The sequence below is a fragment of the Lissotriton helveticus genome, chromosome 9 (genome assembly GCF_964261635.1).
Source record: "Lissotriton helveticus chromosome 9, aLisHel1.1, whole genome shotgun sequence".
Classification (NCBI taxonomy): domain Eukaryota; kingdom Metazoa; phylum Chordata; class Amphibia; order Caudata; family Salamandridae; genus Lissotriton; species Lissotriton helveticus.
Window position 1 is genome coordinate 735,354,323 of NC_136070.1, and position 20,060 is coordinate 735,374,382.

Consider the following 20,060-nt stretch of genomic DNA (forward strand, 5'->3'; position numbering starts at 1 on the left):
AAGACTGAAGTTTTGTCAGTAAGGTTCACATGTGATGGAGTTGTACACGTATGCGTTGTTTGTAAGTTGACCTAAGTTACATCTCTCTCCCACACAGGAGGGCTCCAAATGTGCATCGGCCATACACTGTGCTGGAGGATATGGTTGACGAGGAGGTGATTCGGAAATTCCGGCTGGATCGACGTCGGTTGCTGGAGCTTGTGGCTCAATTGTCTCCTCATCTGTAGCCACGTAGGACGTATCCTGGGTCGATTACACCCACTGCAAAGGTCATGGCGGTACTACATTTCTTTGCTACTGGCACATTTCAGTACACAGTTGGACATGCCGGGGGGATGTCACAGGCCATGTTCAGCACGGTTCTTCGGGATGTCTTAACAGCTATGATGCTGTACAAGAATGACTACATACATTTCCCACGGCCGGAAGAGTTGGCAGCTGTCAAAGCTGACTTCTATGCACTGGGCCACATACCTCACGTTGTGGGCTCAATTGATGGCACACACATCGCTATCATTCCACCACGGGCACGGGAACAAGTGTTCAGGAATCGCAAACACTTCCATTCGCTGAACGTGCAGGTGGTGTGCCTGGCAAACAACATCATCTCCCATGTGTGTGCAAGATTTCCTGGCTCCGCACATGACGCCCACATCATGCGGAGCAGCATTGTCCCACGACTCATGGCAAATCTGCGACCCGGTCAAGCGTGGCTTGTTGGTGAGTGTGCAGTGGGGACTCTTGTGATCTCTGTGTTGCATGGGGTACCCACCATATCTTGTTGTGATGTTTGTGTCTGTCATTCCCCTACATAGGCGACTCGGCGTACCCAAACCGGCCCTGGCTACTCAGTCCCCTACGTAATCCTAGAACAGCGGGTGAAATGCGGTACAATGAAGCACATGGAAGGACACGGAGAGTCATCGAACGTACCTTTGGACTGCTAAAGTCTAGGTTTCGGTGCCTCGATAAGACCGGAGGGGCCCTGCCTTACTCACCAGGAAAAGTATGCAGGATCGTTATTGCCTGCTGCATGCTCCACAACCTGGCAGTACGCAATGACATTGAACTGCTGTTGGACCCTGAAGATGAAGAAGTTCCTCGGCCTCCCATCCCACCCATGTCGACTGATGAGGATAGTGGTGAGGAGGAAGGTGTGGACCAGAGGCGCCAGCTCATAGATCGCTACTTCCCTTGAATGTGAGTAACTACCTCTAGTGGCGGTTGACAATGCCTCATGTATGTTTGCTGGTGTTGTGTGGATGTGGGGTTCATCAGCTGGGTGTTGTTTGTGATGGTTGCATATGTGTGTCTTCATGTCTTTGGACATACAAGTCTCCATGATGTGTGTGCTCTCATCCCATGCTTTTGTGATGGTTGTCGTTTGTGTAATGTTGCTGTGCATTGTGTTGTGATGTGTGTGAATCTGTTTCCTGACGTGTGTTTGCTGTCTCTGATTTTCTCTAGGTCACTCCCGCAGCGCCATGATCATGTACGACTATGATCCCTGAACCTGTTTACGTCTGTTTCTGAAGGCAATCATGTGAATAAACATGGAGGCAAAACATCATTGTGTGAGTAAGTGCAATTTATTTACAGGTTGTGCTTCTGTGCTGGTGAATATTTACAAGTAAGTGGGGTGGAGGGAGTTGGAGTTGAAGGTAATGGCAGATGAAATGTCCGTGCTGACACCACATTGGGGGGTGTCAGGGTAGTCCAGCAGACCAGTGGGAATGATTGTCTGTGGGACAGGATACTTAGCTGGGTGAATGTCTGGCACAGGCTGTGACATTGTCATGGTCGTCCCCTCTTGGAGCGTGTGGATGGCGCTCCAACACTGCTCTCAGCCACTTCCTGCCTCGGCCGGCCCCTCCGTCTCTGAGGTGGAACAGAGTCAGCTGGGAGGGCAGGTTGTTGATGGGCCACATCCGTCGCCAGGGGCACAGGTGGTGGTGGCGGCCGTGGAGGCGGAGGTGACGGTGGCGGGGGAGGCGGAGGTGGCGGTGGAGGCGGAGGTGACGGTGGCGGTGGCGCTACGACACTTGGTGGAGGGGGGGGGTTGTTCCGGCCAACCCATTCCCTCCACATCGTTGCCTGCTGGCCCATGATCTGCAACATCTGGCCAAGGATGCCAGAGATTTCGCGCTGGATGTTGGTGTTGTCCACTGAGTCCTGGTGTGCACGATCAGCGTTTGCCTGGGACCGGTCGTATGACGCCTGGCACCTGGCAAGGGCTTGTAGGGACTGTGCCACTGGATGGGGTAGCTGTCCTTCCTCTGCACGGCGGTGTGTGGCTCGCCTGATTGGCTGATGTCCCGTTGCCTGTGTTTGTGGCCCACTCACCCTGCTTGTGTGTGAGGCCGATGGACCAGCGTCGTGCGCTGGGTTATGCTGGGTGGCACCGGCAGGAGTCGTGGTGCTGGTGGTACTGGTGGTACTGGTGGTACTGGTGGTGGTGGGGACTGTGCAGATCACAGAGACAGGTGTCGCTGGAGTCACACATGCGACGTTGGTCGGTCCCGGGAGTCCCTGTGAGCCAGATGGCCCTGGCTGCGTGCTTGGTCCCGCTCCATCCTCCGCACCGGAGCTGCCTGTGTCCTCGTCACCAGAGAGTCCTGTAGGTGTGGGAGGCGAGGCTGGCAGCCGGGTACTGGTTTCCCCAGTCAGTTGACGATCACCTGAGGGACAAGATAGAGCTGGTCAGTAATGTGGACATTACATGGTTATATAGATTTGTAGACATTTCTGTTTCCTGTCGCACACACCCCACCCTCCACCACCACCACCCTCCCCGTGAACATGGGGGCCTGTTGGGAGTTGTAGTTTGGGCCTCTCACACACCCCACCCTCCACCACCACCACCACCCTCCCCGTGAACATGGGGGCCTGTTGGGAGTTGTAGTTTGGGCCTCTCACACACCCCACCCTCCACCACCCTCCCCGTGAACATGGGGGCCTGTTGGGAGTTGTAGTTTGGGCCTCTCACACACCCCACCCTCCACCACCACCACCCTCCCCGTGAACATGGGGGCCTGTTGGGAGTTGTAGTTTGGGCCTCTCACACACCCCACCCTCCACCACCCTCCCCGTGAACATGGGGGCCTGTTGGGAGTTGTAGTTTGGGCCTCTCACACACCCCACCCTCCACCACCACCACCCTCCCCGTGAACATGGGGGCCTGTTGGGAGTTGTAGTTTGGGCCTCTCACACACCCCACCCTCCACCACCCTCCCCGTGAACATGGGGGCCTGTTGGGAGTTGTAGTTTGGGCCTCTCACACACCCCACCCTCCACCACCACCACCCTCCCCGTGAACATGGGGGCCTGTTGGGAGTTGTAGTTTGGGCCTCTCACACACCCCACCCTCCACCACCACCACCCTCCCCGTGAACATGGGGGCCTGTTGGGAGTTGTAGTTTGGGCCTCTCACACACCCCACCCTCCACCACCCTCCCCGTGCACATGGGGGCCTGTTGGGAGTTGTAGTTTGGGCCTCTCACACACCCCACCCTCCACCACCACCACCCTCCCCGTGCACATGGGGGCCTGTTGGGAGTTGTAGTTTGGGCCTCTCACACACCCCACCCTCCACCACCACCACCCTCCCCGTGAACATGGGGGCCTGTTGGGAGCCATGGACATGTTAGTGAGTTGGTGTCCAACGTGCATGGGTTGGGGCGTAGGAGATGTTTCTTCTCAGTTGTGTGAGCCTGACCATGTCGTGCTGATCGTGGTGCTTGGTTTGTACTCACCGGCCTCTTCTCCTTCGTCAAGTCCGTCTAGGCTCTCTGGGTGTAGTATCACCAGCACCTTCTCCTCCCAATCGGTGTAGGGTATGGGCTCCGGGGGTGTGCCACCGCCAGTATGATTGGCTCTAGCAAAGTTTTTAGCTCGGATGCCCTTCACCCTGGTCTTCAGGTCATGCCACCGCCTCTGAATGTCATGCTTCGTCCTCGGCACAGTCCCCGACGCATTCACCCGAGTGACGATCCTGTCCCACATGTGGTTCTTTTGCGCCACGGACGTCTGCTGGACTTGGGCCCCGAAGATGTGGGGCTCAACACGGATTATTTCATCTACCATTACCCTCAACTCTGTCTCCGTGAATGTAGGTTTTTTTTTGGGTGCCATGGTGTGTGGTGCTCAGTGTGTGAGTTGAGTGAGTTGGGGGGTGCAGGTGTGTGGTGTGTGATGTGTAGGATTTGTGTGGTGGGTGTTTGTGTGGTGGGTGTGGTAGGGTGGTGGGTGGGTGTCTTCTATGTGAGTTTGCAGTATCTCGAATTGGGCCTCTTGCTGGCAGCAATGCTGTGATGCAAAGGATTGTGGTAGTGTGTGGGTGTCATTTTATAGTCGTGTCTCAATGGTTGTTGGCAGTCAGGTGGTAGGTGGGCGTGTTGACTAGTGTGCATTATTGGATAATTGGGACGTGTCATGGTGGCTTGTGCTTGGTGTTGGTGTGTGGGGGGGGCGTTGTCAATGTTCGTATGTTTGCTTTGGACTTGCGGTACACTTTCTAACATTTGTTTGCCGCTAGGGATGTTGTGCGTGTTGGCCTTCCGCAGTGATGCTGTGGTTATCGTAGCATTCTTTCCGCCGCGGACGTGGATGGCTGTGAGTTCCGTGGTACGGGCGGATTTATCCTAATTGCGGCCACGGAGTATTCACAGGTATGGCGGTACATGTGTTATTTTCCGCGGTCATTTCCGTCCGCGGCAGTGGTTGTTCATTGGACTCCGTCCGCCGCGGACGGAGTTGGATGTGTTCCGTCCACCGCGGACGGTGTTGGTTATGATACGTCCGCCGCGGTCGGAGTTTCGTGACATGATTATCCTAATCCCAACCGCGGAATCTCCGCGGCGCAGCCGGGAGTAAAATTTCCCCCACCATGGCGGACAGTACCCATTTCCGTCCGCCATCCTAATCGACTCCATAATACAGAACTCCACATTCTGAATAATAAAGATACTAATCACAAAGTAAGTATATTAAAGAACATAATTACCAGATAATCTATTAAAAAACATACCAACATGGTGATTATTCTAACACATATGTTCCTTTTTTATTTAAGATAACACTACAAACTACTCTCCAGAAGCTGAAGAAACAACTATACTGGCAAAGACCAACCTAAAAAAATATGTAAGTATCTTCACAATGTGAATCATGAAGATACACTTTTGTAGTAGAAATGAGCTCTAACATTGCAAATGTACCGAAACATTAATTAATAATATACTACTTTCATGTTTTTCATAACAGCTACAACAACATCACAAACAATTATCCCCAACAAAAGAAGCAAGCAACTCCTAATTTTGCTGTAAATTCTAAAACACGTAAGTATAAACATTCCTACTTATCACTAACATAGATTATTTATCACATTTAATTTGACATTAACTATTATATATATATTTTATAGATATACAAAGTACAAAATGACCGAAGGAGCCGAATTTGTGACCAGCCAGAAAGGAAAACTATTACTATGCTACATGGGTTACACTTATACACAAGAAAAGCAATATGGCATGAAAGTTAATTGGAAATGTTGTAAATATTATTCTAACAAGTGCTATGGCAGAGCAACAACTAGAGAAGCTACAGTACTGTATACTAGGGAACACAATCATCCACCTAATGTTACTGAAATAGAAGTTAGAACAGCTTTGGAAAATATAAAAGAAGCTAGTACAGGTTCCCAAAAGCAAACAAATTTCATTTTAAAAGAAGCCATTCCTAAAATCCCAAAAACTGCCACAACTCAAATGCCAAATATCCTCTCCTTAAAAAGAACTATAGCACGAACTAAAAAAGCTACTACTGCTACAACACCATCTCCCAGAACATATCAGGATATAAATTTAACTGCTAACCAAATAATAACTTTAAATAAACAACCATTTATAGTTTACGACAACGAAAACAATGACAAAAGGCTTATAATTTTTGGTACCAATATGAATTTAGTTAAACTGCAGCAAAGCCAACATTGGATGATGGATGGAACATTTAACATCTGTCCCAAACCATTTTTCCAATTATACACAATACATGGCCTCTACCACAACTGCAACATACCTTTGCTATATGCACTATTACCAAACAAAAATAATTCCACATATATGGAATTAATAAATATAATTAAACAAAAAACTAATGATTTTTCTCCTGAAAAAATCATTCTTGATTTTGAGCAAGCAATGCTCTCAACTATCCTAAAAATCCACCCCCATACCTGCATTCAAGGCTGCTATTATCATTTAAACCAGTGTTTATGGAGACACCTTCAAAAAACTACCCTAAGTGTCGAATATGCTACAAACTCATCTTTTGCTTTCCAAATTAAAAAACTCATTGCACTTGCTTATGTCCCTGAAACAGACGTAGCTGAACACTACAACATTCTTATTGACAGCCCCTTCTACAAACAAAATGAAGCTAAATTAAGTCCATTTCTCGACTACTTTGAAGACACCTGGGTAGGCAGACTCCACAGATCTGGCCACAGACGAAATCCCAAATTCCTCATACCCTGGTGGAACGTTTACAGAAGTACCCTTAACGGAGAATCAAAAACTAACAATGCAGTGGAAGGTTGGCACAATGCATTTGTACAATCAACTGGCAAAACCAAACAAACTCTAGAACATTTCATTAAATGCCTACAGAAAGAACAGAGCTACCAGGAATTTAAGAATGGACCAATCTGTAACTGAACTTGTCCCTAAAACATCAAAGCAAAATTAACAAATGCACAAGTACCTGGAAGAACAAGTTAAACTTTACCCTAGTACAAAAGGCATAGAATACCTAAACATCATTGCCAAAACACTACTCTAATTAATTCCCAAAATGTTATAAAACACTAAAAGTATCACCTAAGTATGCAAAAATATGTAACGTGAGCTTCTAAAGTATTTAATGTATGCAATATATAGAGATATTATTATAATATATGCACACATTAAAACTAAATAACAAGTAAAAAACAATTCCATAATAAAAATAACATTACCCACCCACACAAAATAAGAAAGCAAGGACTTACCAATCATGTTGTCAATCCAATAACGTCCTTCTCCACCAAAGTAATCCAGGTAGTGCAAAATTAACCCCAAAAAAAATGTAAAAATACAACTGTTCCAAAATTAAGACATCCACGTTGTCCAGAGCCATCGAATAACCATAAAAAACCCGAAAAATTGGAAAAATAGAAAGAATCGCTCCAGCAAAACCGAAAAATGTAAAGAAGTGTTTGTAAAGCAGTGTTGAATTAAACAAACAAACACTTCCTTTAAAAAAAACGGAACTTCCGATGTAGCGTACACCTATGACAAAAACATAGAAAACAGACATTCCCACCCACATTAATTAGCTAGTAATTAGGTACAAACATATTAAAATTGATGATTTCACTTGTAGATATACCGTAAAAGACTAAAATTCACTCTATATATAATGATTTAACTAACTAACACTACGTGTATATACCATAAGTAATTATCTGTTTTCGAAATCTAAAACATAACTCCCTCACATTCAACAACACAAAATATAAGGTCACTAATCTCAAAACATCATTAAAATACACATAAAACATATAAAATAAACCTTACCTGAAGCGACGTGAAGTGTCTCCCAACCGCGATCAGCCCTTCTTCCAAATAACCCAAAACGACCTGACCCGGTTACAAAATAAAGCACCCAAATGCAATAAAATAGTCCCAAGTATAAAATATAATATCTATACTTAACTAAATAGGCAAAAATAAACATTAAGTTTCTATTATTGTAAAGAAATATTTACTTTAATCCTACAATGATTTGATTAACAAATATATAAATGAATGTAATAAATACATATTAAAAAAAGAATAATATTTATGTTAACAATGTCTAGAAATATAAGTACATTGTCACAAATTATAATAATTGAAAAATGTGTAAAAAATGTGTGAATTATATAATAAATATTTGATGTATTGAAATGAAGTGGAAAAAATACTTTTGTTATTTCTACATTTCTTTCTGAAATTACAATATGTAAAAGAGATAATAAATAATTTTCTTTTTTTTACAAAAAGGATGAAAATAATAATGCTTCTGTATAGTTGCTTATCATTGTGTTTATAAAATATGTTTATAAAACCATATGTAATAAAAATATTTTTGTTATGAAATAACATTTTATTTGTGAAACATAAATAAAAATAATGTTTCTACAATCATGTTGAACAATTTGTATCATTATCTTACTATAATGTAACAATCTTATTAGAAATTTTGCACTGTATATTAAATGTGAGTATATGTTGGACTCTAATAATTTAATTATTACTATACCAAATCCAGCGTACATTAAATTAAAACTGACCCTGAACCCAAACAATACCCCTTTACCCAAAAACTGAAAACTGACCCTGAACCCTAAAAATACCCCTTTAGCCAAAAACCCAAAACTGACCCTGAACCCTAAAAATACCCCTTTACCCAAAAACAGAAAACTGACCCTGAACCCAAAAAATACCCCTTTACCCAAAAACCCAAAACTGACCCTGAACCCTAAAAATACCCCTTTACCTGAAAACTGACCCTGAACCCAAAAAATACCCCTTTACCCAAAAACTGAAAACTGACCCTGAACCCTAAAAATACCCCTTTACCCAAAAACCCAAAACTGACCCTGAACCCTAAAAATACCCCTTTACCCAAAAACTGAAAACTGACCCTGAACCCAAAAAATACCCCTTTACCCAAAAACTGAAAACTGACCCTGAACCCTAAAAATACCCCTTTACCCAAAAACCCAAAACTGACCCTGAACCCTAAAAATACCCCTTTACCCAAAAACTGAAAACTGACCCTGAACCCAAAAAATACCCCTTTACCCAAAAACTCAAAACTGACCCTGAACCCTATATATACCCCTTTACCCAAAAACTGAAAACTGACCCTGAACCCAAAAAATACCCCTTTACCCAAAAACTGAAAACTGACCCAGAACCCTAAAAATACCCCTTTACCCAAAAACCCAAAACTGACCCAGAACCCTAAAAATACCCCTTTACCCAAAAACTGAAAACTGACCCTGAACTCTAACAATACTCCTTTACCCAAAAATATTTATTATTATGTAATTACAAATTAATTATTAATTAACAATAACAATAAAGTAAATATATTAGCACATTAGCTGTAAATAAATAAATTTAATTATTAATATTAATTTGTCCTAATTAATTTACAATAAGTAAAAAATATATATTTAACTAAATGAAGCTAATTAATATAATTAACTAATTAATATTAATTAATTACCAATTAATTATTATTTAAAATTATGTAAAAATTTATATTAATTAAGTAACTAATTATTGATAATTAATTACCAATTAATTATTATTTAAAATTATGTACAAAATTATATTAATTAATTAACTAATTAATATTAATTAATTACCAATTAATTATTATTATTTAATTACCAATTATTTATTATTTAAAATTATGTCCAAAATTATAATTAGTAATTAAATAATTAATATTCATTATTTACCAATTAATTATTATATAAAATAATGTACACAATTATATTAATTAATTAACTAATTAATATTAATTATTTACCAATTAATTATTAAAAAAAAATTTTTACAAACATATATTAATTTATTAATTATTTTTAAATTACTTCCCACCCTTATCCCCTATAAACCCAATAACCCGCTCCTAAAACTTGATATCTATTATTATTTATTAATATTAATAATTTAAATATTATTTTACATTTTATATTTTTTTTCATATTGTTTATTATTTTATGTATTTTTACATACATTTTAATACACTCCCCACCCTTATCCCCTATAAACCCAATTACCCGCTCCTAAAACTAGATAGGTTTTTAAAAAAAAAATAATTTTATTAAATATATTTTAATTTTTTAATATAGACCTTTTTATCAATTTTTTATGTACAATTATTATATTTTTTCCTATACTATTTATTTTTTCCATTTCTACACGATATTTTGTATTGTCGATATTTTGTCATACGATATTATTATTATCGATATTTATACTTACTTACCTATTACGATATTTTTGTATCCGATATTTTTGCTTCCCAATATTTTTTACCTTCGATATTTTAACTTCGATATTTTGTCTTTACGATATTTTATTTTCGATATTTTGTCTGAGTACCCTCACTGTCATCATAGCACGCATCCTATTGCCCAATTTCTTTTTATTCCCTCACACATCCTATTTCTGCATTTATTTGTATGCCTTCCTCTCCATTCACTGTACCATTCCTTTCTCCTCAATTTTCCTCATCTCCCTTGCCCACCTCCTATCTATTGTTTCTTTATCTTTGCTTAGCTAGGTGTCCTTTTCTTCCTCCTATGTTGTTTTTCCTTTTTTCTTCCAAATATTCTGTCTCACCCTTTTTTGCCTCTCTCTTGTCACTCATCACCACCTCCCATAGTCTCTCTTCCTTGTGGCTTAGCAAGGCTTCCATTGGCTCTGGTGCAAGCAAAGAAATGTGCCCCCTGTCTGCTGGATTGGTATTTATTTATTTATTTATTCGTTCATTTTATTTAAAGAGTTTTATATAGCGCTGACTAGACCCAAAGGTATCAGAGCGCTTTACATAAGGTTCCACATAGTTGCAAACATACATTAGTTACAGGTTACCAAGGATACCAGTAAAACCTTTTAAAGAGCATGGAAGAAAAGGAAAATGGAGTGAGGAAGGTAAAGGGGGTAAAGTATAGATACGGCGGAGAGACGAAGGTCCGGCTGGGTTGGTGTGGCCGGGAGGGAATCTGAAGCCCATCTCCTCTTCAGCTATCAGGTAGCTCCACCGGGCATTGGTCAGATAGCTAGGTCTCAACGGAAAAACATAAAAGGGATAGAAGACGAGAAGAAAGGAGCGTACAGGGGGAAGGGGGTAGGGTGAATCGGAAGGAGGGGGATACGACAGAGAGACAAAGAAAAGTCTGCCCAAAGTCCGGCTGGGTAGGTGACGGCCGGGCGGGAATCCATAGCCCATCTCCTCTTCAGCCAACAGGTAGCTCCACCAGACCTCAGTCAGATAGCAGCATCTCCACGGTCGAGGGAAAGTTCAAAGAGTACATGTCCTGGAGGGAGAGCGGGATAAAGGTCAGGTGAGGGATGTGATAAAGTTCAGGTCGATGACCAGTTAGATTGTCCAGGAGTGGTCAAGCATCGTCGAGTGACCAACTGAGGTGGCTATCTTGAGGTCAGGCAAGGGGGATAATCTATGCAGTAATGTGGCGGGAGGACAGGGCAAGTGTCCGCATGTCTTCCGGGGGGGTTAGTGATGGAGAGAAAAACCGCCCGTTGGAGAAGTAACCGCCATAAGCAGGCGAGGCGCCTCCAGAGTCATAGCGCCTCTGCTCGTCAAATCTGCTGCAGGCGCTTGCTTGTGAAAGGCATCGTACTGAGGGGATTTCTACATATAGCGCCTCTGCACGCCGAATCTGCTGCAGGCGCTTGCTTGTGAAAGGCATCGTACAGAGGGGATAGCGCCTCTGCGCGTCAAATCTGCTGCAGGCGCTTGCTTGTGAAAGGTAGCAGGGAACACAAGGGCTCCCAGAACTCCAGCACGATATCATCGGCAAATACTTTCCCCCACCAAAATAGTCTGTAGCAGCACTGACCGCTCCCTCCAAACAGCGCTCACAGCGCTTCCAGTGGTAATGGAAAGGCCCTCGTGACACTGACCGCGTTGGAAATAGCCGTGGAGTAACTAACCTACTACAATTGAGCCATTATGGATGGGAAGGGGAAATTACTGGTGGTTCAGTCCTGGCTCGTGGGGGGGGGGGGATGGTAGAAGTAGGCTGTGGGCCCCAGCAGTGAGGCGCGGCGATATCGAGAGGCTGAGTGGGGGGGCACCACAAATCTGCCCATGGTCAACGTACCTGATGTTCCTTGGATAGCCAGGACGCTCCGCTTCCAACTGGCCTTTTGCCCATCAACTCTCTCCTTTATTTCTCTATCCTCTTTTGCCATATTCTCCACTGTTTTCTTCTCTCCTTCTCTCTATTTTGATCTTCCTGACAACCACTCACCATCCTCTCTCCCACCAGTGCTTCCTAGCCTCCCGTCTTGTTTTTTTCCTCCTTTTGTTCTAAAGGTATCAGGACTAATTTTTTCGGGTTGTCAGCTAATTAGGATGGGCGGCAAGAAGAGATTGCATTTCTAAGGTTCCATATGAGTATAAGATATGTGTATAAGAAGTAAACAGAGGCTTCTGACACAGCCCCCTTAGCTTAAGCAAACAATCCTTACACCTGGAGGAACTCAGAGGTAGCTACAGACTCCTGCTCTAAGATGATGCTGCCGGGACAGTAGTAATGTTGATCCATTCCATCGTGGACCTTAAATTTCTTTTTACCCTGCTTGGCCATTGCTGTAAAATCTTTTCCAATGGCTCCCGGTGCCGATTGCTAGGCTGTGAGGACACCACAAGATCCATATGCTGCAGCAACAAATGACTGTTGCTATGGGGAGAAGGGTCAAGGCTGATCTGCATGTGGCTGAGTTTAAACTTGAATGGCATGGGGGGCAAAAAACAATGGATTTGTGCCCAGATCTCTGTACTGGGGTGAATGTTTGACATTGTTCAACATTCTGTCCATCAATTGTTCTTTTTGCATTTGTCACCCCGAATGGAATGGGTATGCCCAGACGTGGGCCCCATGCTCTCCATACCACTAGACTCAAGCTAGCCTGGCTGATGAGGGGTGATACTCCAAAACCGGTCCCAGGATGCTTGTTTCCGGTCCAGGGACAATCTGGCCTGGCAGTTTGGGCTGGACTGTTCCCATGGGCAGCAGGGTCAAGACTGATTTACATATGGCTGGGTTTAAAAACTGGAATAGCAGAGGAGGGCGTGGCCAAGATGGTGGATGGCTAGGACGTGCTTTCTAGTCGCTACGAGCCGTTGTGACCATAAGCACTTAAAACTAGCCCAGCTGTCCCTCTCTCGTGACCCCCGGGAGTGATTGTGGACTGCGGAGTAAGTGAGGCACAAGCGGAACCCAGTGGAGGTGGATTGGACCCCTGGGGGCGGCAGTCTGGTGTGTCGAGCGGTGAGGCCGACCGTGAAACGCGACTGTGGCCTGCAGCTCTCCCTCAGAGTCGGGGGGTGGGGGCTATCAGCAAAGGATATTGAAGCTCCCGAAATAGGCTCCAACATGAGGCAGGACATACAGAGGTGGGGGCCACCTCCACACATCACTGACCTACCTGAGTGGAGGGCTCAGGAGACCGTGACGAGACGTTGCTGGGCGTCTCCTGGCATCTGAAGCTGGAGCCCAGAGTGTGGAGCGGTGAGGCTCCGGGTTGGACTGGTGGATGGCGGTGTCTGCCCGTCTGACGGAGGGCCACGCCAGGCCGCAGCTGTGGCACTCTATGCCCGGAGAGACGCAGGTAGGCCCCACCCAATTTATTTAGGCGGATCCAGATAGAAGACCGGTACAACAACTTTATCTCTGCACACAGCAGATTTTACTTTGAAGGTAATTATCCTCCAAACCCATGAGACGCTACGGGGGAATCCCAGTGTATATATTGATAACAGATTTGGAGAAAGATAATTTCTATGCATTAACAAAGGTTAAAACCAGACCCTGAGGAAGTCCATGTGGGACAAAACGCATTGGCTGAGCTGATGTATGGATTCATGAACTTTAATTGTGAATAAAATAAACATTTGAATGCAAGACCTTTCAAGACTCCCTTCGCTATACTTTTTTGGAATTGTATGGATTGAAAGACATTTACTGTACTTTTGTTTATCGATAGAGGGACTGGATTGCTCTTATATGTGACTTCTAAGTAGTGGGGTCACGTCAGGTTGAGCATTTTTGCAGCATTAGATAAATTGAGAATAACTATACCGGTGCAGCCGACTCTTGCCCACACTACTGATCTTTTTGACTTTATTGTACTCTTTGGATTGTGCCTCTTATTGCCTCATCTCATTGCTCAACGTGGATGCAAAAATATTCACGAGCATACTGGTCACCCGCATTAACTCATACATGGTAGGTCTAATTGACCTGGATCAAGCTGGGTTTATCCTGTCTAGACAATGTGGGGATAATACAAAATGACTCCTACACCTCACAGACCTTATCAGCCACTCCTGAGAGGAGGCCTTCCTTCTGGTGATGCAGAGAAGGCCTTTGATAGGGTCCACTGGCCGTTCCTATTTGATACACTCCGCCGATTCGGCTTTGAGGAGTGAATACGGATGGCAAAATATTCATGGCTGAGAACTGCAGCTTTAGTCGATAAGTTACGAAATTTTAGCAATGTTGAAGAAGCACAGCTTTAGTCCTTGACTGGACAAGATGCATTTACAACATGCCCAGAGCTTCTATCAGAGTCAATGGATACTCCTCCGGGCCCTTCCCTATATACAGAGGAACAAGACAGGGATGCCCTCTGTCCCCACTACTATTTGCCCTATATATGTAGCCGAACGCACAAAGAATTAGAGACAACCCATTTATATTGGGGATTCACCTGGGGCAGATATACATACCATAGGTCTATACGCTGATGATGTGGTCCTACCCTTGACGAATCCTGTGACTTCTCTCCCGGCCTTGGTAGACTAATTCAGTAGTTTTAGTGGGGTGTCTGGGTTCAAAGTAAACCTCTCTAAGTCGCAAATCATAAATCTCTCAACCACCCCTGAAACGGTAGTGGCCTTGAATAGACCATTCCCCTTCACCTGGGCTAGAGAGCATATACCATACCTAGGTATCCTGCTGGCGCGTACTCCTGAGAAAACGCTAGCGGCTATCTAAGGCCCACTTCAGGAGCAAATCACTAAAATCCTAGCCAGATGGAATCGGACAGGCAGAACGTATCGCCGCAGTCAAGATGACGATCATGCCACGCATACTGTATATTTTTTAAACTGTCCCCCCCTCCCCACCCACGGCTAACTTACGTAATTGGCAATGAGTCATCAACAGCTTCATACGGGGTGGGAAACATCCACGACTCAGTCGTCATCAGATTAGGAAGCGTAAATCAGGAGGGGGGTATGGGGATCCCTGTGATGTCAAGATATTTCCAAGCGTCCCAACTAATTTACTCTGGCACTGTCCCAAACTGGTAAGATATGGGAACTGATTCTCCAGGACATAAACAAAGCCTTTAATACTGATATCCTGTGCTTCCTGTCCTATGCATTGATAGGTCTCCCCAATCCCCTGACCTTTCCCTTGTGCTCACTTTGAGGGAGACAGATGGCAGTAGCCCTTTATGCTGCAAGATTAGAACTACTTGTCCACTGGGGTTCCACATGGTCCCGGAATACACAGCATGGTTGAGAAGGCTGTGGACTGTGCTAGCAATGGAGCGCTTGTCTATGATGGCAGATAACAAAGCCGAAACATACACAGAACTTTGGGTACCATTCATCACAACATTAAGCAAAGAATTCAGGAAGGTCACTTGCCCTAGGTTCCTACGAATTCTACTCCTCATTTGCATCACCCAGGACGAGGGCGTGTAAAGATGCGATGGAAAAGGAATTTGATGGCGATACACAATAGAGGCATGATATAGGAGTGACTCTGGGTGTGGAGGAGATGCCAGTGGTGGGGAGGGATGGGTGGAGGATGGGGTTTTCTTTACGTGGTTACTGGACATTTCCCCTTGTCTGTAATCCCGATTCTCTTTTTCTTCTGTCCCTCTTTACGTTCTATAGGATTTGGCATGGACATGGCAGTTTGCTTTCCACTGACACGAATTATGGTACACATGATACTGCTATCTTCAAAATCGCTGCCGGCCCCCTGGTTTCTAGGCGCATAGCTGTGTTGTTTTCCATATGCATTTCAATTCAATGCTGGCCAATGGTTATAGGCATACATGATGTTCTGATGTTGTGAAAACGAATAAAAGATTTATTTCATAAACTGGAATGGCATGGGGAGCAAAAGACTCTTGAATTTAGGTCCAAATCTCTGTACTGGGGTGAATGTTTGACATTGTTCAACATTCTGTCCGTCAATTGTTCTTTCTGCAACCACAAGATCCATGGCATGGTCATTTGAAGGGCCTGGCAGTGCAATGCCAGTCAGACCTCATGACTCTGCAGTCCAAATCCCAGTGCAGTCAAGCCCATCAGTCTTAGGTAGGAGGCTGTCACATTAGCCGGATAACGTGACATCTCCAAGAACCCAGCTTGAAGTCTCTCACACCACCAGCTGAAAGAAATACTTGCGACTTACTTCAGTGACAGTGAAACACTGAATATTATGATTTTTTTCAGGTGCAGCTGTATTTGTGTGAAAGTGATGCAGTGCAGATGCTCTCAAACAGGTGACAAAATATTTATATACGGTAACAGAAGACTGTATTAGACTAGCCCATGATGAGTGATAGCTGGCAGGGCTATATGCTCTATGTCTTGCATTCATTAAACAGCAAAGTGGCAAACTTCCTATGACAAGACTGGCAAATTAAGTCAACCAAAGGCTGAACCTACCATGGGGGTCCTGATATCAACCAGGGGTTGGGTTGGCTGCACCGATAATATCCAAACACCAGGATACCCCACCTAACAGATTGCATCAAGTAAGAAACTCTCTGCTAGACCTTAAAAACTGGAAGTAAGCCTGTTTAGGAATACCACTGAGGTTCTTATGGAAGTCATATAGTAGGCACGCTAGAATCCATGAAATCCTAATTCACTTGGATGTTTTCTGGGTAGTTTCTTGGCTCACAGTGAAATGTTTTGGGGATATTAAGCACAGTTTCGATTTCGAAATGGCCAGCGTGAATCATAGTACAGGAAGAGCACTGAGGTAACTTATTTGCCTGGTAGAAGCAAAGCCTACAACAGATAAGGTATAAATACACACATGCTCACACAAACACACACAATCTATAATTACACGACGTCCTTGCAAAACCAATTCAACTGCCAAGGGTTTGTCCCAAAATCCAACTTGTGGGTATATTTACCACTGACCACAGGCAAGTGTTCACTACAAACCTTGAATTTCTCCGGTTTCCCGAATTCCAGAAGTGGTATGACTTTGTCAATGTGTCCCTCCACCTCTTTGTTAACCATGGGAGCCATACTTGTCAAGAGCTGGAAGGCCCAGTTGAAGCCTATTGTGACAAATGAACAAAGTCGGTTTAAGTCGCAATGTGAAACGTTTGAGCATACTATGCTGAATACATCAGAAATATGTGAACGTTCACAGTGGGTAACAAAAGTCACTTTCTGAATAACAAGTGGTTGCAACAGCAAAGGGAAAAATTCTGTGTAATGGTCTTAAAAGCAGTGATTAAAAGTACATAGCAAAAACATTGTGTATGCATAGAGGACACTGATGGTCAAATTTTCCATAAATATGTAGTTTCAAAATAATTTCAGGCTGTATTAATGTACCACCATCTCATACACCGTCTTTGTTACAATCCTTATCTTCACCGTGGAGACACACAACGCTCTTCCCCTTAACACTGGATAAGTCACTTCTTTCCTTACAATTTACAGGAAATAGATTTTCGCTAAAATATTTTTTTAATTCTAGCTTGACAACAAACTTCAGCCAGAGCTCATGTAATCACAAAAAAGTTTCAAACGCAGTATAGAAGGTGGTGGGGGGGAAGGGGTAGTTACACCTGTATGTTGATCGTCTTCCCTTCAACATCTTGATTGGGCAGAGGTTGCGTTATTCTGTTTGAAAAGTAATTTCTTTGCACACAAATGCTACATTGGTACTGCAGACCTCATGTCAAATGCAATAGGGAAGAGTTCCCATTATTGATTTCACTGACTAACTCTGACAAATACACCAGAAGAGTTTAACATTGTTAAATCTTTGATATAGGCAGGGGCTCTACACTGTGACCACCGTAACAAACACTACAGACAGCAGCTTCACATTGTTTAACACCGAGACCTTTTTAGACACATCTCTATTCCAGAAGGGGTAGAGAGGACTGCTTGTCATTGTGACCTTTGCAATGTCATGCTTAGTATTTTTTAGTTGTGTGTGAACTAAAGTAAAAAAAATTTTTTAAAGGTAAAGCAGCTGTTGGGCATTGATTTACAGAGTTTTATTGTGTTTTTTTGGTGTTTTGAGCCTCTACCCTACACGACATCACAGAGTAAGTTTTGTACTGCTTGCCCTGCTACCCTGAAAGTCAAGTGCTAACAAGGAGCCCCTGGTGCTCAGCTTGGGTGAAACGGAAAAGTATTTCCATTAGTGGTTACTGATAGAGACATCGTTAGCACAGACCCCAAGTCAATAACAATAGAAAGGTGATATGCATGTTATACTTCGGTGACAAATACAGTAGGAGGGTGTTTTACATTGTGAACCGTCTGCCAAACACATCAGGAAGGGGGTGTGCATAGTGGACTCTGACAAATTCAACAGGAATGTGTTTTACACTGTGACCTCTCGGATAGATACAAAGGAAAGGAGGTTTGCTTTGTGCGCCCTGTGACAAATAGAGGAGGCAGGAGTATTACAAGGAAATCTTAAAGTCAAAAGAGGATTTACTTTGTTTAACAAGGAGAGACCACTTTATGCAGATCTGTAGTCCCGGAAAAGCTTGGGGGATCGGATTTCAATGTGTGCATGTGTAGCATTATGTTTAGTTCTGTGTGCATTACATTCCTTTTTATTTTTAAAGGTTAAGGGAAAGGCTGGACAATGATTTATTATTAGGTGTTTTGTGGACTACTGAGGTTCTACCCCACACCACTAGCCTGAGTAGGCCTTGGAATGCCCTTTCTCTACCCTACGTGGCATCTGCGAAAAGGGTGTACTTAGTGCTCAGTGTTGGTCCTACAGGAAGGCGGCACCGGGGCACTGGCTTTGGCCTGGTTTCATCGTCTTGATACTCTTTTGCTTGGGAAGCAGTTGCATTAACCTGAATTTGAAATACATTCTTTGCTTATAATTGATAGAGACAGTATTATCGGATACACTATGTCAAATACAATAGGGAGTTGCTCTGATTGGTGTAACTTTATGACAGATACAATAGGAAGGGGCTTTAGGTGGTTATCTCTTTGACAAATACAAGAGGGAGGGGGTTTGCATTGTGAACTGAGCTACAAATATAGTGATAAAGAGTTGTACATTGTTCGATGCTGAGAGTCCTCCTTACACAGGTTTCTAGCTTACAAGGGGCAGGGGGGGGGGTTAGTTTTTATTGTGTAGATTTGTAAAGTTAAGTTATATTTATTCGTGTGAAAATAAATTATGCTTTTATTTTTAAACGTAAAAGCACTGGTATAGATATTGAATTATTAAGAGTTCTTGTGTGCTGTGTGGAGTTCTAGGTTTCTAACCCACACCACTTTGACGAGTACCTGGTTCCATGTTTGCATCCAGCAACAAGAAAGACTCAGGACTGTGACTACACCCCTTTGTTGATCTTCTTAAGAAACATGTGAATGGGCAGCCGTTTTCTAAGCCTGCCTATAAACTATTTCCATTGCTTATAACTGATAAAGCAGAGGCGTAGCTAGAGTTTGTGGCGCCCGGGGCTATCCCTCAGATTGCCGCCCCTTGGGGCGGGGGGGGGGGTGTGTGCTGGGGAAAAAGGACGGCGAGTACTTGAAAGATGTCCGAGAGACACGTAGTATTGCCGCTAATAGTTACCTCGGTCATGCAAGTTACATGCACATACATGACACGGTCAAAGGCTACACAGTTGAATACACCGGTGACTGGCAGTACAAAAGAGAAGGTAACTCTCTGAGCCACAGGACGAGCAATGTGGTCACTGAAGCACCCATGTACACTGACGTTTTTCTGCTTTTCCCAGCAGCACCACGCCAAAAAACTATCCACATTGGTGCTTGGTTTGTGAAGGTAAACATTTGCTCTTTGTGTGACCTGCAGATCAGTAGATTACATTCCAGCAGGGCGAACTCACCCTCAGGCAAAGTGTGCAATTGCCCAAGGCCCCTACCTTTGAAGATCCCACTCCACCGGGAACATGATATTTTTCTCTCCTCATCTC

At 43.8% G+C, this 20,060-nt stretch overlaps 1 protein-coding gene across 1 annotated transcript in view; it reads right to left on the bottom strand.

The window, feature by feature from the left end:
* The window catches only part of LOC144781835 (sulfotransferase 6B1-like), a 439,392-nt gene that overhangs the window by 293,494 nt on the left and 125,838 nt on the right, over positions 1-20,060 (bottom strand). Inside the window, exon 2 of the mRNA XM_078660865.1 lies at positions 17,062-17,180. Coding sequence (XP_078516991.1) covers positions 17,062-17,180 — 119 coding nt within the window. The remainder of the gene's footprint in view (positions 1-17,061; positions 17,181-20,060) is intronic.